The sequence below is a fragment of the Equus przewalskii genome, chromosome 18 (assembly GCF_037783145.1).
Source record: "Equus przewalskii isolate Varuska chromosome 18, EquPr2, whole genome shotgun sequence".
NCBI classification, from domain to species: domain Eukaryota; kingdom Metazoa; phylum Chordata; class Mammalia; order Perissodactyla; family Equidae; genus Equus; species Equus przewalskii.
The window spans coordinates 35941085-35964488 of record NC_091848.1 but is presented as its reverse complement, the minus strand read 5'-3'; the positions used below and the strand labels follow the sequence as shown (position 1 = coordinate 35964488).

At 38.1% G+C, this 23404-nt stretch overlaps 1 protein-coding gene across 3 annotated transcripts in view; it reads right to left on the bottom strand.

Moving 5' to 3' along the window:
* Positions 1-9122: 9122 nt before the first annotated feature.
* OSBPL11 (oxysterol binding protein like 11) overlaps positions 9123-23404 on the bottom strand; it is an 82231-nt gene continuing 67949 nt past the window's right edge. For all 3 annotated transcript variants that reach the window (XM_008518377.2, XM_070583635.1, XM_008518380.2), the window contains 3 exons: positions 23089-23271; positions 12545-12698; positions 9123-10797 (listed from right to left, as the gene is read on the bottom strand). In XM_008518377.2, coding sequence (XP_008516599.2) covers positions 10732-10797; positions 12545-12698; positions 23089-23271 — 403 coding nt within the window. In that variant the 3' untranslated portion in view covers positions 9123-10731. The remainder of the gene's footprint in view (positions 10798-12544; positions 12699-23088; positions 23272-23404) is intronic.

Genomic DNA, 23404 nt, shown 5'->3' with positions numbered 1-23404 from the left:
AGTCATCAAGTCCAACTTTCTACCTGATGCTTAAACTTCCTGCCAGTACACCTACCACAGGGTCATGAAGACTAGTGTTTGTAAACAATACCATGGACGAGAATCACACTATGTTAATGACTTTTAATGTCTTTCTTGCTACAGAAACAATGTATCTCATCATTTTTTAAATTCAGGAAATACCAACAAGCAAAAAGAAAAAAATAAAAATCATCCAGAATACCAAGATCAGAAACAATCACTATTTATATTTTTGAACAGTTTTCCCCCCATGGACATATAGATAGTTCATAAAAATAGGATCATGTTTTATACAATGTTTTGTATGAAACCTGCTCTTTTTCATCCAGTACTGTACTGTGAACATCAAGCTCGCTTGAACTTGCCCTTCTCCTATGATAGGAAGCTGGGTCTGAGAATGGAAGATGCAAGGCCCGAATCCCTACTTTTAATAGGCATTGCCAAACCATCCTCCACAAGGTTGTGCCAGGTGACATTCTCACCAATAATGTTTGAGAATGCACATTTCCCCTCACTAACAGCAGTCATTGTTTTTAAAATCTCTATCAGTTGGAGAGGGAAAAAGGTCATCTCATTGGTGTTTTAATCTCTTTATTTGTTTTTATTACTTGTTCTTTACCACCTTCTGAGAGAACCATTTCTTCTTTGCTTAGTTTGGCTTCGTCCATATATTGAACTGAGTCTGTCTCCAGAAAAAATTCAACTACTTTTAGCCCATCTTTTAACAGACCTAACTAATTAAGTATTCTGCATCTCTATTCACGAGGGATATTGGTCTATACTTGTCTTTTTCTGTAATTTCTTTGTCAGGTCTTGATATTCAGGTAATCCTGGCCTCATTAATGTAGGGTCTGTAACTCCTTTTTTCCCCCTGATATTTGTGTTCTATAACTTATGTTCTCTTCACTTTTTCTTGGTCCACTGAACTGGGGCTTAACAATTTTGTTGCTCTTTTTACAAAGAACCAACTTCTGGCTTTGGTAATTTTCTCTCTGGTTTGTCTGCTTTCTCTATGTTAATTTCTGTTCTTTATTATTTTCTTCTTTTTGCTTATCTTGGGTTTACTTCTTTTTTTAGTTTCTTGAGGTGGAACCTTGAATTACTGACATTAAAACTTTCTTAGTAATTTAAAGAAATTTGAAGCATTTACAGGTATAAAATTCCCTCTAAGAACTGCTTTACCTATATTCTACAAATTTCCATATGATGTTTTTCTTTATTATTTTCTTAGAAACATTTTCTAATTTCTCTTGTGATTTCTTCTTTGACTCATAGATTGTTTAGAAATGTGTTGTTTAATTTCCAAATATTTTGAGTTTTCGTAGATATCTTGTTACTGTTGTCTAATTTAATTATGTTTTAGGAAGGGAACATAATCTGTAGGAATTCAATCCTTTTAAATTTATTGAGACTTGTTTTATGGCCCAGCAAGTATCCAAGTTGGTGAATGTCCCATGCGCACTTGAAACCCTGTATTCTGCAGTTGTGGTTTATAGTGGGCAGTGAATATCAATTAGGTCACGGAGATTGAGAGTGTTGTTCAGGTCATGTATGGCTTTACTGATTTTTTTTTGTCTGGTTGTTCAATTGGTTACTGTGAGAGGAGTGTTAAATTTCCAACTATAATTGTGGAATTGTCTGTTTCTCCCTTTAATTATGTCAAGTTTTCCTTCATGTATCTTGAAATTGTATATTAGGTACATACACATTTACAATTGTTACGTCTTTCTAATGGAATTGACATTTTTATCATTATTTAGTATCTATGTCTGCTAATACTCTTTGTCTTGAAGTCTATTTTGTCTGGTATTAATATGACCACACCAGCTATTTAATGCTTATTGCTTGCATGGTAGATCTTTTTCCATTCATTTACCTTCAACCTGTCTGTGTCTTTATGTTTAAAGTGTGTCTCTTATGGATGATATAAGTGGAGGCGAGAGGAAGGCTGTATTTGTGAGAAAACTTAAATCACCAGGAATCAGTTTTAAACACTTACGTCTTAGATGGAATCTTCTACTCGAAACTTCTGCTACCATTTGCCCCATGCTATGCTGACTGCCGCAGGGGAACACCTTTGTTGTCACTTATCAGAGGCACAGCCCTCCTGAGGGGATCCTACTTCAGCCAACCAGCCAGCCACCCCTCAGACAGCAGTGGTTCCCAGGGCAGCAAAGCAAGGCGAGGGCAGGGCTGTGAATGCTGACACTCAGGAGCAGGAATTAAGTGGTGGCAGGAGACAGGGAGCGGCACCCGGGATCTTACCTCTGCCCGAGAAGCGGCCTGTGCAACACATTCAGAAAGGTGAGCAAGAAATAGGCAAGAGACATGGACTGTGACTGATCACTTTTGGAGACCTTTTAAATTGGTTTTTCCTATTTTACCTTTTTTATTGACATCTGTAGAACAATAAACGAATTTCTAAATCCTAGGCATAATTTTAAGTAAATAAACTTATACTGAATCTGCTTTGCATTGTGTTGAGACCAGTTCTACTTTCCCGACTTGGGGTTTCCTGTGCCCTCCTTCCCACACACTCATTAGCCCCCTGCATTGAAGGCTGGCTTTTTTCTGTTCTGGCACTTCTCATTTTGTTTACTAACTTGATGAGTCAGTGTCCTCTCCTGGGCCAGGGAACTCAGTGAGAGCTGGGGCAGGGCCTTACTCCTCTTCATGTTCCCAGTGCTCAGGATACAGCAGGTGTGCACACAGGTCTGCTGAATTAATGAATGAGTGGGGGGAGGGGCAGAGCATACAAAACAAAACAAGCAAACAAGTAATAACAAACAGCACTTTTACTTATTAAGCCAGTCAGGCAAGAGAGCCAGGCTCCTGCCCACTGTAGCTCTTACTGTAACAATCAGGCCAAGAGAAACCCTGTCCCCCTCCAGCAGGAGTCACTGTGTCCCTTTCTACAGCCAGGCCCTCATCAGTCAGAGCTCTGCTTCTACCAGGGAGCGGGTGGCTCTGAGCCACCGTACCCTCCTCAGCCCTCCCCTTTGTTAGGTCGGAAAAGTGCTGAAGCTGCAGAGGTCTGAGTCAGCAGATTAATTCCAGAAACCACCCACTTCAGACCGGAGGGGAACGGGAGTGGAGGCCACTTCTTTTTCCTCTTGAGTTGTTTTCCATTATAAATAACCTAAACTGGAGATCACAGGTATGGGATTATCTCAGAGGTCCTCTAATCCAACCCCCTCATTTTTCTGATGAGGACAGAGAAGCCCGGAGAGGCAGTCAACCTTGCCCACAGTCACTTCTAACAACTGGTTAGCAGCAGAGCAGTGGTTGGGACAGAGCTCTAGCGCCAAACTCTCACTGAGGCACGGAGAGTGTCTGACTCAGCTTCTTCTGAAAGCCGGCGAGCAGGAGCAGATGTTCTTTCTCTTCCACTTGAGGGAGGAGGGGCTAGGGACGTGGCTGCAGACATCTATCAACCAACCAGTGAATGGATAAACAAACTGTGGTATAATCCAAATAATGGATCTATTCAACAGTAAAAAGGGATGAACTATTGATACATGAAACAACATGGATAAAATAACTATGCAAAATAATCAGCAAAGTAATTATGCTCATTCCTTTATTCTGAGAGAATAAGCCAGACCCCCTCCCCAAATAGACAATACTATTTGATTCCCTTTTTGTTTTTTTTAAAGATTTTATTTTTCCTTTTTCTCTCCAAAGCCCCCCGGTACATAGTTGTATACTTTTAGTTGTGGGTCCTTCTAGTCATGGCATGTGGGATGCCACCTCAGCATGGCTTGATAAGCAGTGCCATTTCCGCACCCAGGATTCAAACTGGCGAAACCCCAGGCCGCTGAAGCAGAGCACGTGAACTTAACCACCTGGCCATGGGGCCGGCCTATTTGATTCCATTTTATAAAATTCTAGAAAACGCACACTAATCTACGTGACACAAAGAAAATTAATGACATAGTGGGTTAAATGATGGTCTCCAAAAAGGTATGTCCACGTCCCAATTCCCGGAACCTGTGAATGCTACTTTACTTGGAAAAAGGGTCTTTGCAGATGTAATTAAGGACCTTGAGATGAGATCATCATCCTAGATTAACCAGGTGGGCCTTAAATCCAATGTGAAGGGTAAGAAGAAGGCAGAGAGAGATGTGAGACAGACAGAAGAGAAGACCCAGAGAGGAGGAGGCAAGTGATCACAGAGGCAGAGATTGGAATACCTGACCACAAGTCAAAGAATGCCAAAAGATACCAGAGGCCAGAAGAGGCAAAGAATGGATTCTCCCCTAGAGCCTCTGGAGAGAGCGTGGCCCTGCTGCCATCTTGATTTCAGACTTCTAGCCTCTAGGACTGTCAGAGAATAAAGCTCAGTTGTTGTAAGCCACTCAGTTTGTGGTAATTTGTTACAGCAGCCTCAGGACACCAATACAAGTGGTTCCCTGGAAATGGGAAAGACATGGAGAGAGGAGAGAGGTGGGAAGGGGAGATTAGAAAGGGGTCAGAGTAAACTTTTGAGAATGACACATATTTTCATTATCATGACTGTGGCGATGTTTCATGGGTGTAGACATGTGTCAAAACTTATCAAATTGTACACTTAAAAATGTTTACTTTAAGTCTATTACACATTAACAAAACCTTTAAAAAGAAGAAAGACATATGGGTCTAAAATAAGACTCCACTTGCAATATTCTGGCCTTCTGCAAGTAGTCCACAGAACACCGATATATGATGCATTCTTAGGAAACTGATGAGATGAAACACTACCATATGAAGAACAGCTGAGTAACTCCAGAATATTAAAATTGAGAGAACTGATATTCAAATACATGAAGTACTGCTCTGTACAAGAAAAAAGATTCTACTCTTATATGAACTCCATTAGAATCGAGACCAATGACATCAGTTATAGTGAGACAGATGTTGGTTCAAAGAACTTCAGTCAGTGCTGTCCACAGATAAAATAGCTGTGGGAGGAGCTAGTTCATGGGAGATTATTTGTCTAGATATTGTAGAGTTGATGCCTGTCTTTGACTCTTTTCTCCAATTCCTGTTTTTTCCCCTCCTCTTATGTTTTGCTGGAGCATCTACTTTAATAGCTTCCAGAAAAGGAAATGCTGGAATAAAATTTTTTTGAAATTTTGCATTCATCTTTTGGCTGGGAATAAAATTCTAGGCAAAATTGGAGGTATTGCTCTTTTGCCTTTTAGCTTTCAGTGATGTTACAGAGAAGGCTGATGGCATTCTGTTTTTAGAATCTTCTCTTTATCCTTAGTCTTAAGAAATTTCACAATGATGTGTTTTGGTTTGGGCTTTTATTTTTCCCCAATTGTGTGGGGTATGCATGGCATTTTCAACTGGATTCATGTCATTCAGTTCTGGGAAATTTTCTTGTAAATATATACATATTTTTAAACAGCATCTTCCCTTCCACTAGTTTTCTTTTCCTGGAACTCCCACTGGTTGTATGTTAGACTTCCTGGATTGTTCCTCTAATTTCTTATCATTTCTCTCCTATCGTCCATCTTTTCTCCTTATGTTCTATTCGCCAAGAACTTTTTCTTCCAGAACTTGAGTGTTTAATTTGAACTATCATATTTTTAACTTCCAAGACCTGTGCTTGTTCTCTGAACAGTCCATTTTAAAAACAGCATTATGTTCGTGCTTCAGAGAAGCAAGATCATCTCACCTGTCTGAAGACTGAATTTTTTCTGCAGTTATCTCCCCTCATTTACTGAATTATCTGCTTCCTCTAACTTCTTTTTTTCCTGTTTGCCTTGATCTCTTTTTTTATTCATGTTGGAAGCTTTCCTCACGTCTGCTGATCCTTAGATATTAAAATGAGACGTAACGTGTTTATATATGTAGCGTGTTTGTGGGAGACTGGATGTGTGTAGTGTGATGTGAGAGGACGGAGGGTTATATTGAGGGAGTTGCTGTACTTTAAAGTAATTAACAGAGTTATCAACTGAGATTTTTTATTGGCAGATCCTTCAAATATATCTGAAGGACTTTTTGTCCATAGTTTTTCTCCCAAATAGGATCTTTTAATCTCTTGCCTGAGGGTATAAGCCTGACTACCAATATTTTGGAAATGGAATAGGGGAAAGTGCTAGAAAGTCTCACCTTTAAGTATGTAGACTTTAACTTGTTCCCCATTTTCAGTTTATCAATTTATTTGTGTTCCTGAATCAGGACCCTCTCTGGTTCAATTTCTCTAGAGTCTCTTGTAGGGTGGAACAAGGGCTACTCACCTGGCTGCACTGTTTGGGGCTCTTTCTGCAGACTTTGAACCAATCCTCTTGTTTTCGACTCACTGCTCAACTCTGCCTTCCATAGTACCTAGGTACCACGATGCCCTTCTGGGGTTTGGAAAGACTAACAGCCTTGCTAGTGTCAATATCTCATTCTCGGGAATTTAAGTTTTAGTTTCTTCTCTCATCTAAGTCTGTAGGAATAGGATCAGTTATTTGCCACAACAGAGTCCAATGCCCCACCCGGCCCCAAAGCAATACTCAACAGATGTTTGTTGAATGAATGAAGGTCTAGCTAAGCTCACTTGCTTAGCTAGTGAAGTGAGCACCAAACTTTCTGAGCAATAATTTCTTCATCTGTAAAGTCTGAACAGCCATCCCTGACTTTCCAATTTCACAGGGTTGTTGTGAACATCAAAGGAAAACAATGTGAAAAGCCTTTGTAATATGTTAAGACTCTCTTGTGCAGCTTGGTTTTTGGACATAGTAGGGATTTTATGCCACTAGAACATATATTTTATTAGAATTTTCATCTTCATGCGTATGAGCTTTGTCTTTTTGATCCCCATTTGGTAGAATCACCTTTTCTTCCCTTTCCTACTATCTCTGGTGAATCACCACTCAGCTTGCAGTCACTGCGGTAGCTATAAAGAATTCCTCCAAAGTGTAGATTCTGGAGTAATCATACCAATTTGCCTTTCTCTAGTGGAACACATTAAATAGAAGTTAGCCTTCATCTTCAGGCAGGATTTTTAAGAAAATTTTAGGCTTACCTAATTAATTAATAAATCCTTTAAGAATCCATTTGTAGAAGTTGGTTCAAGTACCAGATATTTATAGTGAGAGTAAAGTATAAGTGCTAGAATTATGAGGAGGAGAGACTCAATACTTTTCTTCTTCTTATTTTTGGTGACAAGTAGGATGTAGGTCACAACATGCAGAACTCATTGAATCAATATGTAGATGCCATATCTCACCCAATACACAGTCTAAAATTACCTTTGGCAACTTAAAAACTGTCTATTTAAAATGCAATCAATTGGAACATGATTATGGGCTTAAACACAATTTTTTTGTTTTTTGTTTTTTTTGAGGAAGATTAGCTCTGAGCTAACTACTGCCAGTCCTCCTCTTTTTTTGCTGAGGAATCCTGGCCCTGAGCTAACATCTGTGCCCATCTTCCTCTGCTTTATATGCGGGACGCCTACCACAGCATGGCGTGCCAAGCGGTGCCATGTCTGCACCCGGGATTCGAATTGGCAAACCCTGGGCCGCTGAGAAGCGGAATGTGTGAACTTAACCGCTGTGCCACAGGGCGGGCCCCCAATTATTTTGTTTTAACTGCGGAAGATCTTATCATTTTTTAAAAAAAATCTTTATTTATTTTAATTTTTTTTTTTGAGGAAGATTGCCTGAGCTAATAGCCGCCACCAATCCTCCTCTTTATTTTTTATTTATTTATTTTTTAAAGATTTTATTTTTTCCTTTTTCTCCCCAAAGCCCTCTGGTACATAGTTGTATATTCTTTGTTGTGGGTCCCTCTAGTTGTGGCACGTGGGACGCTGCCTCAGCGTGGTTTGACGAGCAGTGCCATGTCCGTGCCCAGGATTCGAACCAACAAAACACTGGGCCACCTGCAGCGGAGCGCGTGAACTTAACCACTTGGCCACAGGGCCAAGCCCCCTCCTCTTTACTTTTGCTGAGGAAGATTGACCCTGAGCTAACATCTGTGCCCATCTCCCTCTACTTTAGATGTGGGACACCGGCCACAGCATGGCTTGATAAGTGGTGGGTAGGTCCCAGGATCCGAACTGGCAAACCCCAGGCTGTCAAAGCAGAGCATGCAAACTTAACTGCTGTGCCACTGGGCTGGCCCCTTAAATACAAATATTTGACAGAAGGTATAGGGTAGTAAGTGTCATCACCACGGTAAAAAAATAAAAGCCTAAATACATGGCCAGAACATGTTCTTTCTGTCATTTCTAGTCTTGGACTTCTTAACACAATTCCTAACAGCCAGAAGGAAAGTGTACGTTTACAACTTTGGCCCAAAGAAAGAAATACAAATCTGTCAACTGCTACGAAGGCTCATTTCCCTGGCCAAATATAAACAAAGTATAAATAAAAAGAAAGCAAAACAGAAAAGGCCTCTAGCTCTTGTCAGGTGGATATGCTGCAGCGGGATGTCAAGAAGAGAGGGACAGGGTAAAACAATTCCCCAAAGTGGTATTATTTCACTCCTGTCAAAGAGTTCAGTTCAACAACGTGGGGAGATTTCAATTACTCACACATGTATTACTTTTCATAAGAATTTTTAAAATCATATTTCAATAATTCTTAAAATGGCTCAACAATTCAAAGAAATAAATGGGTATTCAAATGGTCCAAAGAACAAAACAAAAATCTGTTGTTTTATTTTATATTCTTCCTCTATTTCCAGTATTTTTAAAAGATAGGAAAATTAAAACATTTTAATTTTTAAAAACTCTTATTAAATTTACTGGGGCTGACCAGGTGGCACAGTGGTTAAGTTCGCACATTCCGCTTCGGCGGCCTGGGATTCGCTGGTTCGGATCCTGGGTGCAGACATGGCACCGCTTGTCAAGCCATGCTGTAGCAGGCGTCCCACATATAAGGTAGAGGAAGATGGGTACGGATGTTAGCTCAGGGCCAGTCTTCCTCAGCAAAAAGAGGAGGATTGGCAGCAGATGTTAGCTCAGGACTAATCTTCCTCAAAAGAAAAAAAAAAGAAAATTTACTCCGCTATCTCCCTTCCTGAAGATAAGTTAAGAGAGAATCAATGTCCCTCTCATATGACTAGGGCAGTAACTCCAAATATAAACTTTCTCTCCATTCATAAAACAGACAAAGGCATCATTGTTCTCTAGTTTTATTATTTTTCAATTTTCCCAACACAGGAACTATAACTCATTCTGAGATTTTTCAGTGCATTTCACAGCAAAAATGAACAGGGGAATCATTAAAATGGTTGTACATAAACCAATTATTTTCTTATAATTTACAATTTGTTGAAAAAATTATTGTTTTGCTGTCTTCATCCTATTAACCCCTTCAATAAAACACAATTTATCAGAGCACAAAGCTTAAACTTCTTATGATGATGCAACAGATACAGCCACCTACAACGGCTGGTGAATACCAGGTATGTTACACACACTGATTGGAAGACCACATCAGAAGAAACAGAGTAAGGCACCACTCTTGGAAAATTAAGGTAGCTTGCAGTAACAAGTGTCGAGCACCATCAGTAGGTACTCAATAAATACTTAAATGAATGATGAAAGCCATACTATTCTTTTAATTGCCAGCAATTCTTCAACCTCAATAAAAGACTTATTAAAAAAAAGATTTGTACCTGAATACAACTTCCTGATACCATTTTATTTCACACTCCTTATTTCACACACTTTTGTGTTTCCTTGAAAAGAAAGTAAGACCATACCGTACATGCGCTCAGTCACATATATAACTTCTGAGTTACTGACAAATACGAATAGCTGTTTTAAAATTTGAGTGAACAGAGGTAAGATTAAGCATACTTATCCAGAGGGATAGCACATAATACTGGATATTAACCTACAAATGAAAAAAAGGTAAGGAAAAAAGTAACAGTTTTATTTTTAATATTTGCTATGTTCTTTAATGCCTCAGTTCTTGAGAAAGGCCAAAATCTCATCATATTGACATGAACATATTTTAAAAAACTGTCTCTCAAGTGTAATAATTAATAAAACTAGGTATTGAAAAATGTTCTGAAATTTTTCAAGTCAATGTTGTTTTCAAGTATATTAAAATGCTCAGAAGAAAAAACTCTCCATGGTTATAATTCTAATCAATGTATAAATACGCTTTTTAAAAGAGTTCCAACAGAGGGATAATGGACAAGTTCCTCAGACACAGGCACGCAGTCTCTTTGAAGGAACAGAAGGCCTGATTACTACAATCCGGTTGATTTTTTTTTAACACTGATTTCAGGCACAATGGCTGAATCCATTTCTGGGTCATGTTCCTCCTCTTGGTTTGTTTAAAGAGTAGTGAATACTTCAGTTACTGACAGAAAGCAAAGCACAAACTCTGAAAGAGACTTCACTTTTCACCATAAAGAAATCAAAATCACTGAGTTTTCACTGTGGTGTTTATCTGCTGCTCCCATGCAAAAATAGGGGATTCAAACTTAGCTTTAGGAGCAGGAACCGGATAAAAGATCAATCATCTAATAATTCAGGTGAAAGGTTTTAGGATGCTATTGCTCACATCACATGAACATGTTGGTGAGAGGTCCATCGTGCTCCTTCAACACTTTGGTCTTGCGGTAGTTCTATGGTGCCCTAATAGGTACATTCATGTTTACCTAGTTTCAGTCTGTGCAATCAGGAAGCAGGCCGTTCAGTGCAATGACTCCATTCTGGAAGGGTTTAGGGTAAACAGAGAAGGATGTCATTTGGTCGAGTCTTAGTGTGTGTCACTCTGCTGGTTGCGTTGTTGGAATTATTTTCCAAAGGGGTTTGTGATAAACCCAGCCATCTCCCTGAAACAAATAGAAAAATAAATTAAAAAACCATTCCTCTAATATTTTCAGAAGCAGTAACCAAAACTAGAAGCAATGCCTTCATTGAAATGGAATTCTATTTTCACATATAAAAACAACGGTTTTTGTGAAGGAAAAAAATCCCTGTGCTTAAGACATCAAACAACACCTGTGGTTTAGCTAGGATTAGGCGAGAAGTTCTGGTCTGGGAAGAACCTAGATGATGCCCCATGAACACTTTATTTCGCAGAAGTCATTTGAATCAATTCTGTCAATTTTGCCAAGACGCTGAGGATCGAGCTTCACCTACAGTGACAGGCGGCAGGTGGAGCACAAAGAAACAGTCAGCAAGGTACCAGCTGTTCTCTCCATCTCAACTAGCATCTCTGGTATCTTAATACTATTTTCTAGTTCTTTCCCGACTCTACCTCCATTAGTTTTCCCTGGTTCCTCTGAGCTCAGGTTTTTTTTTTTTTAAGGTTTTTGTTTTTCCTTTTTCTCCCCAAAGCCCCCTGCTACATAGTTGTATATTTTTAGTTGTGGGTCCTTCTAGTTGTGGTATGTGGGATGCCACCTCAGCATGGCTTGATGAGCAATGCCATGTCCGCGCCCAGGATCCGAACCAGCAAAACCCTGGGCCACCGAAGTGGAGAGTGCAAACTTAACCACTCAGCCACAGGGCCGGCCCCTAATTTTGAATATTAATTACAAAGTTTTATTTCTTCATACAAAAGTGTAGAGATGTAATCTACTTTCTCTTTATTATTCCTATCCCATGAAAACAGCTAGTATTTATATTAGATACCCAAAGATTAGAAAAATGAAAGTAACGAAGCTACTATAACAAACTATGGATTTTTGAAGGTAATAACTATGCAAAAATCCTAATCAAATTACTTTTTCCAGATTCCTTAGTCTTCCTTAGACTTGGCTATAGACAAGAAAGCTTTTCTTGATGTCAGCTCTGGTCCATTAGTCACTTTACTCTGAGTTCTACCAGAAAGTGATAAACAAAACAAAAATCTTTAAATTTAGACAAGACTTCAGAAATAATTTAGTCCAACTGCCAAATCAGTACATCAACTCTTCTGCATAAGCCATGGTCTCTTATATAGGTCTAGTGATGAGAATACTTTACTGTAAAATATACTCTCTGGCTATTATTGGATATTTTTGATTGTTATACAATTCCCTCTTATGTTAAACTCAGAATTTGCTTCCTGGTAATTTGGGTCTAGCTCATGTCTGCTATCCAAACTGATAAAAAATTTCTATGTGATAAGCCTATGTATATTTGAAGGTTATAATGAATGGCCCCAATTTTATGTTTTCCAAGCTAAAAACAACTTCATTCTTTCTTCTTAAATGTTGCAAAGATTTCAGCCACTTCACTATCCTTTGTGTGACCATCTCTCCCTTAAAATGTGGTCTCTGGAAGTGAACACAGAGTTTCAGTGTGGTACAAAAGGAAATAAATGATAAATTGTACATTCTATGATTGTCATTGAAGAGTATATCAGCATTTTCATTTGTGGCCAATTTAAATCTCCAAATCTATTTCATCTGGACTGTTGGTAAACTATTTTACTTTGACAAATTGTGAAAAGCCCATGAAAAAGCTCATGTTTAAGCTGGACTGTTTTTAGAAATAAAGATGTATAAGCGATAACAATTCAAGAAAGCCTAGTAAGCTAAAGTTCTCACTAAGTATATAATGAGTTTTAGTCTGAAGACATGCAGGACATACCTCTTTAATAAAATATTTGGTTTTCCAGGGTGTGCCTGTTTCAGTTCGATGCCTTTCTTCAGTCCTCTGGCGTTCTTCCAGGGTACGTTTATGCTCAGTGGCCTTATCAATTTCAGATTCCCTCAGAGAGTCTGTCACATTTTTCCACAATCGCCTAAAATCAGAAAACCACACATTTTACATTCTTTAAAAAAAGATAATTAAATAGAACTGAGACCCTCAAAATTAACAATAGTTTTTAAAATTACATTTTCTAAGTCAGAGCTATTTTCTATTAGCTATTTTCTAATTTCATACCTATGAGTTTCAAAAATACTGATACTGTGTGGCTGATACTAATGTCCAGGATGCTGCTGCATTTGCTTTTCCTTTTTAAATTAAAAATAATTTGTATTTTCCCAAGTTATAAAAGCAAGCTTTTTATTTTTAAGAAACCTAGGGAATAATAAGTGAAAAGATAAATAAATATATTTTTAAAAAGCTGAAATACAAGAGAGACCAATGCTGCTTCTGGACATGATGAAGTAATGGGGACCAGATTTACTCTCCTGCCTTTGATCAGCGATGAAACCAGACAAAATATAGTGAAACAATGGTTTGCAGATATTGAGCAAAAGGGAGCACAGGACAGTGATTCCTGAGCGTAGGGAAACAAACGAGGGGAGTCCTATGAGTGCTCCAACTCACTGGCTAGAGAGAGTTTATAGGCATAGCACAGGGAAGGGGAAGCTCAACAAACTCCAAGCAAAAGAAGACTGCCAGGACAATTATTTGGGGAAAGAATAGTCTGTCCATCAAGTGGTGCTGGGACAACTGGATATTCACATGCAAAAAGATGACCTTGGACCCTCACCTCACAATAAAACTTTCAGAAGAAGATCTAGGAAAAAATCTTTGAGACTTTGGATTAGGCAATGATTTCTTAGATACAACACCAAAACTATAATCCATAAAAGAAAACACTGATAATCTCATTTCATCAAAACAAAAACTTCTATACTAAAAAAAACACTACCAAGGAAATGAAAAGATGAGCAATAGACTAGGAGAAAATATTTGCCAAACATATATCCAATAAAGGATTTGTATCCAGAATTTACAAAGAACTCCTACAACCCAATAAGAAGACAAACAATTGAATACAAAAATGGGCAAAGGATACAAGCATACATTTCACCAAAGAAGATACACAGATGGCTATTTAGCAAATGAAAACATGCTCAACATCATTAGTCATTAGGGAAATGCAAATTAAAATCACAACGAGGGGCCAGCCCCATGTCTGAGTGGTTAATATTCCCCACAATCCAATCCAGCAGCCCAGGGTTTGTGGGTTTGGATCCCAGGTGCGGACCCACTCCACTCATCAGCCATGCTGTGGAGGTATCCCACATACAAAATAGAGTAAGACTGGCACAGATGTTAGCTCAAGGCTAATCTTCCTCAAGCAAAAAAAAAGAGGAGGATTGGCAACAAATGTTAGCTCAGGGCAAATCTTCCTCACACACACAAAAATAAATAGGAAAAAAATAAAATCACAATGAGATACTATTTCACACCAACTAGAATAAGTATAATAAATAAGATAAGCAATAAGGAATGTTAATGAGGAGGTGGAGAATTGCAATCCTTATACATTGCCGGCAGGAATGTAAAACTGTGCAGCCATTTTGGAAAACAATTTGGCAGTTTCCTGAAAAGTTAAACATAAAACTACCAGACAACCCAGCAATTCCACTCCTAGGTATTTACCCAAGAGAAATGAAAAATGTATATCCACAGAAAGATTTGCATGAGAATTAGTCATCATAGTCCAAAATTGGAGATGTCCATTAGCTGGTGAATGAATAGACAAAATGTGGTATTGTACAATGGAATACTCTTCAGCAATAAAAAGGAATGAACTATTGATACATGCTACATCACAGATGAACCTCTAAGTGAAACCAGCCAGGCAGAAGAGAGCACATGTTGTAAGATTTGAATTATCTGAAATGTCCAGAAAAGGAACGTTTATAGAGACAGAAAGTGAGTTCCCTGAGACTCGGGGTAGGAATGGGGATTAACTATAAATGGGCATGAGGGACCTTCTGGGAGAGTGAAAAGATTCTGAAACTGATTTATGGTAATGATAGCACCACTCAGGAAAGTTACGAAAAATCACTGAATTGTACATTTGAAACAGGTGAACTTCATGATATGTAAAATATATCTCAATAAAGTCTTTTTTTAAGTGGCAATTTTAGTATTAAAGTAGAATTCAAAGGAAGAACTGAGACCGGAGATAAAGAAGATCATTTCATGATATTCCAGAATCAGTGCATCAAGAGGACATACAATCCTAAACGTGTATGCCCCTAATAACAGAGCTTCAAATAACATGAAGTAAAGACTGATAGAACTACAAAGAGAAATATTCTATTATTATTGGTAATTTCAATAACTGATCTAAATTATTGATTTCAACTGATGGAATAAGTACACAGAAAATCAGTAAAGATACAGAGGACTAGAAAAATACTACCAACCCACTTGACCTAATTGACATTTACAGAACTCTCACCTAACATCAACAGAATACACATTCTTGTCAAGTGCACATGAAACATGTACCAAGAGAGAATGTATTCAGGGCCATAAAACAAATCTCAATAAACTTAAAGGATTGAAACTATACAGATATATTCTTTTAACAAAATTAAATTAGAAGTGAATAATGGGAAGACATCTAGAAAATCTCCAAATATTTGGAGATTAAACAACTAAATAACCTTATTAAACATTACTAGATAACTTCATGAGTCAAAAAAAAATCACAGGGGAAATCAGAAAATATATATCAAAAGTTCAAATGTTGTGGGATATAGATAAAGCAGATTTAGAGGGAAATAAATAGTATTAATCATTTATATGAGGAAAGAAGAAAAACTAATGACTTAAACCAGCGGTCAAACCATGGTCCATTGACCATTTTTGTAAATAAATTTTTATTGCAACAAAGCAACATCTATCTGTTCCCTGTCTATGGCTGCTTTCATACGACAATGGCAGGATGAGTAGTTATGGTAGAGACTATCTGGCCCATCAAGCCTACGATCCTTACTCCCTTGCCTTCTATGGAAGCTTGCTAACACCTGACCTATGCTTCCATTTTAAGAAACTACAGAAAGGAATAGCAAATGATGCACAAAGTAAGCAGAAAAAAGGAAATAAAAAAAAAGATAAAAGCAGAAATCAATAAAAAGAAAACAGAAATAGAGACAAAAACAAACAAAACCAAAAACTAGTTCTTTGAATAAAATTAGTAAGTCCTTAATCATATTGATCAGGAAAAGAAAATATTACCAATATAAGGAATGAGTGTGGGGACATCACTACAGATCCTACACACATTAAAAGAAAAATAAGGGGATGCTATGAACTATACACCAGTAAATGAGACAAATTAGATGAAATGAACCAATTCCTTGAAAGATACAAACTACCAAAGCTCACTCAAGAAGAAATAGATAACCGAAATATCCCTGTGACCTAAAGATGTTGAATTTGTAGTTAAAAATTTTCCCCCAAAGGAGAATGACATCAGCATCATGGTGGAGTGAGTTGTTCCCATTGTCTCTTCCCTCTAAATTACAACAAAATGGACATTCATTAACCAACACAGGATTCTCTACACAGCACAACAGGATGCCTGAGAGATCCATGCAGTGATACAGCTGAAGGAGGGTGAACTGGATTCCTGGAAAGCAGTGGAACTGGGTGAGTGGACCCCTCTGCCTCTCTGATGGCAGTGACTTAGGTCACAGGTCCTCACACAGCGGCCAACATGACTGTAAGAGGAGGTGGGGGCAACCCAGCCTGTACATGATCACTTTTGGAGTGGTGGCCTGGCTGGTGGGAGTGCCCCCTGTGCCACAGTGGACCTGCCTGTGGGAACACTCCTTGAGAGTGGTGGTGGCTCAACTGAGCTGCCAGCAAGTACAGAGCCGGCCCACTGACAAAAGAAAGCACCCCTCCCATCCCAGCTAGCATAGCATCTTGGCTGGTCCCCTGCCGAGTGCTGTGTACTTGCCTGCAGAGAGCAACCTGCTGGTGGAGCAAAGAGGTCCCACCTGTGCATGCATGCGCCACCAAGTGGCTGAGGCCAGCCTGCACAAACACTGAGCACCCCCATCAGCACAAATTCCAGCAAATGGGTCGGGATCAGAAAACATAACTCCTGTCTACCCCTCCACCAGCAGTGGTAGGGGGAATCTGCGACCTGATACTACCACAAATGTGCTGGCAAAAGATCAATTCATCAAATGCTATGAATAACAATTCAGAGCAGAACAAAAATGACAAGTCTCCAGAAACCAATCCTGAAGTCACAGAAATTTACAATCTAAACGACAGAGAATTCAAAACAGTTGTCATAAAGGAACTCAATGAGTTACAAGAAAACTCAGAAAGATAGTTAAAAGAGCTCAAAGAATAAAATAAATGAACAAAAGGAATTCTTCACCAAAGAGACTGAAGCTTACCAAAAAACCACAGAAATTCTAGACATGAAGAACACAATTAATGAGATAAAAAATAATCTAGAAACCATAAAAAAGAGAGCTGACATTATGGAGGACAGAATTAGTGATTTAGAGGATAGAAATGCTTCAGGTGGAGGAGGAGAGAGAATTAAACTTTTTAAAAAGTGAAGAAATTCTTCAAGAAATATCTGACTCAATTAGGAAAAGTGACACAAGGATTATAGGTATTCCAGATGGAGAAGGAAGGGAGAAAGGAACAGAGAGGTTTTTGTTTTGTTTTGTTTTATTTTGTGAGGAGGACTGGCCCTGAGCTAAACACCTGTGCCAATCTTCCTCTATTCTGTACGTCACAACATGGCTTGATGAGCAGTGTGTAGGTCCGAACTTAACTGCTGTGCCACCAGGCAGGCCCCTTTCAAAGAAATAATAGCTGAGAACTTCCTAAACCTAGGGAAAGAACTGGACTTAGAAGTACATGAAGCCAGTACAACTGCTAATTACATCAATGCAAAAACACCTCCTTCAAGTCATATACTATTAAAACTGGAAAAAACCAATGACAAAAAAAAAAAAATATTAAGGGCAGCAAGGCAAAAGAAAATAACCCACAAAGGAACCCCATCAGGCTTTCAGTGGATTTCTCAGCAGAAACCTTACAGGCTAGGAGAGAGTGGAATGATATATTCAAAATACTCAAAAACAAAAACTTTCAGCCAAGAATACTCTATCCAGTGAAAGTATCCTTCAGATATGATGGAGAAATAAAAACTTTCACAGATAAACAAAAGCTGAGGGAGTTCATTGTCACTAGGCCTGCCTTACAAGAAATGTTGAAAAGAGCCCTCCTATCTGAAACTAAAAAGCAAAGTCTTATAAAACCTTAAGCAAGGAGAAAAACAGACAGAATCAGAAAATCGCAGCTATTAGACTATGTTAGTAAACAATTAAAACAGAAAAGATAAAGGGAAAGAAAGCATGAAAAATAACTATAAACACTTCAATTCAGTCACAAACTCACAATACAAAAAAGAACAATTTGTGACAACAATAATGCAGAAGGGGAAAAGGAAAAGGATGGAACCTGATTAGGCTAATGGAGATATGAGGCTATCAAAAAACGGACCATCTCATCTATGAAATCTTGTTTTCTTTTTTTTAAAGATTGGCACCTGAGCTAACAACTGTTGCCAATCTTTGGGGTTTTTTTTGCTTTTCTCTCCAAATCCCACCAATACATAGTTGTATTTTTAGTTGTGGGTCCTTCTAGTTGTGGCATGTGGGACGCCACCTCAACATAGCCTGATGAGCGGTGCCATGTCCGCGTCTAGGATCCGAACCAGAGAAACCCTGGGCTGCCGAAGTGGAGCATGCGAACTTAACTACTTGGCCACAGGGCTGGCCCCTCATCTATGAAATCTTTTATAAAAGCCTCATGATAACCACTAAACAAAAAATCAGAGCAGAGAGGCCAGCACAGTGGCACAGCAGTTGGGTTCGCATGTTCCGCTTCTTGGTGGCCCAGGGTTTGCTGGTTCAGATCCCAGGTGCCGACATGGCATTGCTTGGCATGCCATGCTGTGGCAGGCGTCCCACATATAAAGTAGAGGAAGAGGGGCACGGATGTTAGCTCAGGGCCAGTCTTCCTCAGCAAAAAAGAGGAGGACTGGCAGTAGTTAGCTCAGGGGTAACCTTCCTCAAAAAAAAAAAAAAAAAACCCACACCAGAGCCACAAATCACAAATAAAGAGAAAACTGAAAAAACTATCACAGAAAACCACCAAATTGAAATGGCAGTCCTAAATAAAAGGGAAAAGAAACAATGGAAATATAGAACCACCAGAAAACAAGAGATAAAATGGCAGTATTCAGCCCTCATATATTGGGGCTGGCTTGGTGGCACAGCAGTTAAGTGTGCATGTTCCACTTTGGCGCCCTGGGGTTCGCCAGTTCGGATCCTGGGTGCAGACATGGCACCGCTTGGCAAAAGCCAGGCTGTGGTAGGCGTCCCACGTATAAAATAGAGGAAGATGGGCATGGATGTGAGCTCAGGGCCAGTCTTCCTCAGCAAAAAGAGGAGGATTGGCAGTAGTTAGCTCAGGGCTAATCTTCATCAAAAAAAAAGACTTGGACGTAAGACCCGAAACCATAAAACTCCTAGAAGAAAATATAAGCAGTACACTCTTTGACATTGGTCTTAGCAGTATATTTTTGAACACACGAGTGTTCTCACTCAAGGGAAGCATAAGAAAAAATTAACAAATGGGACTACATCAGATTAAATAACTTCTGCAAGGCAAAGTAAACTGTGAACAAAATGAAAAGACAACCCACTAACTGGGAGAAAATATTTGCAAATCATATATCCAGCAAGGAGCTAATCTCCAAAGTATATAAAGAACTCATACAACTCGACAACAACAAAAAACAACATGATCAAAAAATGGGCAGAGGAGATGAACAGACATCTTTCCAAAGAAGATATACAGATGGCCAACAGACACATGAAAAGATGTTCAACATTACTAATTATTAGGGAAATGCAAATCAAAACTACAATGAGATATCACCTTACATTTGTTAAAATGGCTGTAATTAACAAGACAAAAAATAAATGTTGGAGAGGATGTGGAGAAAAGGGAACCCTCATACACTGCTGGTGGGAATGCAAACTTGGTACAGCCACTATGGAAAACAGTATGAAGATTTCTCAAAAAATTAAAAAATAGAAATACTAAATGATCCAGCTATCCCACTACTGGGTATTTATCCAAAAAACATGAAATCAACAACACAAAGAGATTTATGCTCTCCTATGTTCACTGCAGCATTATTCACAATAGCCAAGTCGTGGAAGCCACCAAAGTGCCCATCAAAAGATGAACAGATAGAGAAGATGTGATTTATATATACAATGGAATATTAGCCATAAAAAGACAAAATCGTCTCATTTGCAACAACATGGATGGACCTTGAGGGTATTATGTTAAGAGAAATAAGCCAGACAAAGAAAGAGAAACATCGTATGATTTTACTCATATGTGGAAGATAAATAAACACATGGATAAAGAGAACAGATTAGTAGTTACCAGAGGGGAAGGGGGTTGCGGGTGGGCGAAAGGGGTAAAGGGGAACGTATGTATGGTGACAGACAAAAACTAGACTATTGGTGGTGAGCACAATGCAGTCTATACAGAAACTGATATATAATAATGTTCAGCTGAAATTACACAATGTTATAAACCAACATGATCTCCATAAAAATTAAAAAAGAACTTTTCCCCAAAGAAAACAACAGACCAATATCCCTCATGAATGTAGATATAAAAAAATCTTTAATAAAATTTTGGCAAAGAGAATCCAGCAGTATCTCAAACACCTGGTTTAATAATAGGCGGATTCTTGTATCTGCAGCTATATTCAATCTGTTGTGATATACTGTTTTAAAATATAAATAGAAAATCTAGCCTCACACAGATATACAGTTGAAAAAGCGAAGAATATTTTAATAGACTTTTCAAATAATTCAATTCTTTGATACTATATCAAACTCAGTAAGTGGTAGTTTTTTAAAGTTAGCTGAAATGTGGAAACTGAAAAATGTCAATAAATTTTTCATACTCTGCTATATGGAAATCTAATGGTCTAACTGGCATCTTGAATGCATTTTTTGAATGGATCTTGAATGGCGTCTTGAATGATTTTGTAATATCACGCATTGATCATTTGAAAAATGATCTTCTAGGTGTCCACATATTTTATTATATAATGTTTAAAAAAATCCACATTTATTAATATCACCACCAATTTCATCAGAAAACTCTTTACCTGGAAAGTTTCCAAGTTCATGGTGGCAGATACAAGTTTTCCGAAACTGATTTTTGCCTTGAAGCTTAAATTTTTTTTCCAGTTTTATTGAGATATAATTGACATACAGTACTGTGTAAGTTTAAGGTGTACAGCATAATAACTTACATATATTGTGAAATGATTGCCACAATGTTTAGTTAACATCCATCATCTCATCCAGATACAAAAAAAAAAAAAAAGTTATTTTCCTCGTGATGAGAACTCTTAGGATTTATTCTTTTAACAACTTCCAAATATACCATACAGCTGTGTTAATTATAGTCGTTATATTGTACATTACATCCCGGTAGTTATTCATCTTATAACTGGAAGTTTGTACCTTTTGACTACCTTCATCAATTCCACTCCCGGTTCCCGCCTCTGGTAACCACAAATCTGATTTCTTTTTCTATGAGTTTTTTCCCCCCGAGTTTCCACATAAAAGTGAGATTGCACAGTATTTGTCTTTGTCTGTCTGACTTATTTCACTTAGCATAATGCCCTCAAGGTCCGTCCATGTTGTCACAGATGGCAAGACTTTCTTCTTTTCTATGGCTGAATAATATTCCATTGTGTCCATATACCACAATTTATCTATCTACTCATCTGTTGATGGACAGTTAGGTTATTTCCAGTGAAATTTTATTATTAGCAACAAATATTGTCAACTGTTTTCTTGAAGTGCCATGTTCATGTCATTCATTTACAAGAAAAATGTTTGCCCAATATTGAAATTAGAAAAGCTATAGTTTTTCTGTCAATCATTCTTTTAACTAAAAACGGTGTTTCACGAAAAGAGTAATTAGTTCAGCTTGTAACTCAAACAACTGCACAAGTGCTTTTCCTCCAGATAACCACTGTTCTACTTTAGTAGATAGATGAATGTTTTATGCATACTCCCAATTTGTCACACAGAATATTAAAAAGATGGGTACTCGATGGTCTAGACAGCATAAAACTAATAATCTGTACTGCTTTTTCAAGGATATTCAAAAAAAGAAACTGGCATCTAAAAAAAAATGCAAGGACGTGGCAGTGAAGATACAGTGACTACTTGTATAGTGTGATCTGGTGCCACTGCTGTGACCAGCGCTAAGGCTCAGCAGTGCTATCCACCATCGCTTTTGCACCACGCATGCAACTGCTAACAGAGTGAAAAAGGGAAACAACATCTTAGCATTATTATGAAAAAATTCTGAGCAGACCAAACCTTGAGAACTTCTCTTTTAGGATAAATCCTTAGAAGAATTTTTTTTTTCAATCATTACTGTTTTACTTTTTGACCCAATCTGAGTATCTGGTTAATGGGTATTTAATCCCTTTCCACATCTAGTTATAAATTGATTGGTTCTATTCATGTAATCTTAAATTAAGATGTTCAATGCTTCCTTGTATTTCTTTTTTTCTTTCCTTGTACTCTTTTTAAAAAATTGATACAGCAATACTTCCATGTGATAGAAAATTTAAACAGTACACAAGGGCATTCTATGAAAAGTGCGCCTTTTTGCTTCCCAGACTGCAGTACTCCTCTCCAGAAGCACCACTGTAAACACATTTGGAGACTAACCTTATCAACACATACAGATCCTCCTCATTGACTTTTAAAGGCCTATGACATATATTGCCAAAATATCCTCTGATATTTGATCAGAGGATATCCTTTGATACTAACTCGCAGTATCAAAACGTCTATTAGCTCATAGTTTTCCTCAAAAGAGTATTTTAAAAACAATTTGTCTTATTAACTAATTTGTATTTCTTTGAATTCTAATTACACTGAACAACTTTTCATTTTTTCAGTGGGCATTTTTTCCCCGTATTTTTGTGAACTACGTCCTTATATCCTTTGCTCATTTTTCTATTGGGGCACCTGTCCTTTTGTTAATAATTTGTAAGAGTTTTTATGATAAGGATAGTAATCTTTTGATTAAATTTTAACACTTTTGCCAAGTTTATAAATGTTTGATTTTTACTAAAATGTGACTGTGTATCATATAAGGTCATAGCTGGTAATGGGTTTAAGAGCATCAGACCAGACCAACCCTTTCAATTTACACATGAGGAAGCTGGTGTAAAGTTGTGGAGTGACTTACCCAAGGTTGCAAGTTAGTGAAAAGGCTTAGATTAAGATCCATAGCTTCTGACTCTTTTCTGGGTGGATGGGAGGATGACATACCTGGATTCAAATGGATCTTGTTTCTCCAGAGGTCTTACTCTTTTCTTTGTCACTGACAATTTAGTCAAGTCCACATACTTCGTCTCTCCATTGCTATACGTGAACTCAAGAACACTATTCCATTCCCCTTGCACTCTGCATACCACAGTGTTGGTGATGTTGTGTTTTACTTCACCTGTAACCCTGGAGGCAGGTAGAAAATAAAGACATGCTCTGAGTGCAATAAGTGATATTAGGTTTGTTTCTTAGGATTCTGAAACCCAAGAATGCTCCTTGTAAATTCTGTTCAAACTGGTTAAACAGTTCACTTCAATTC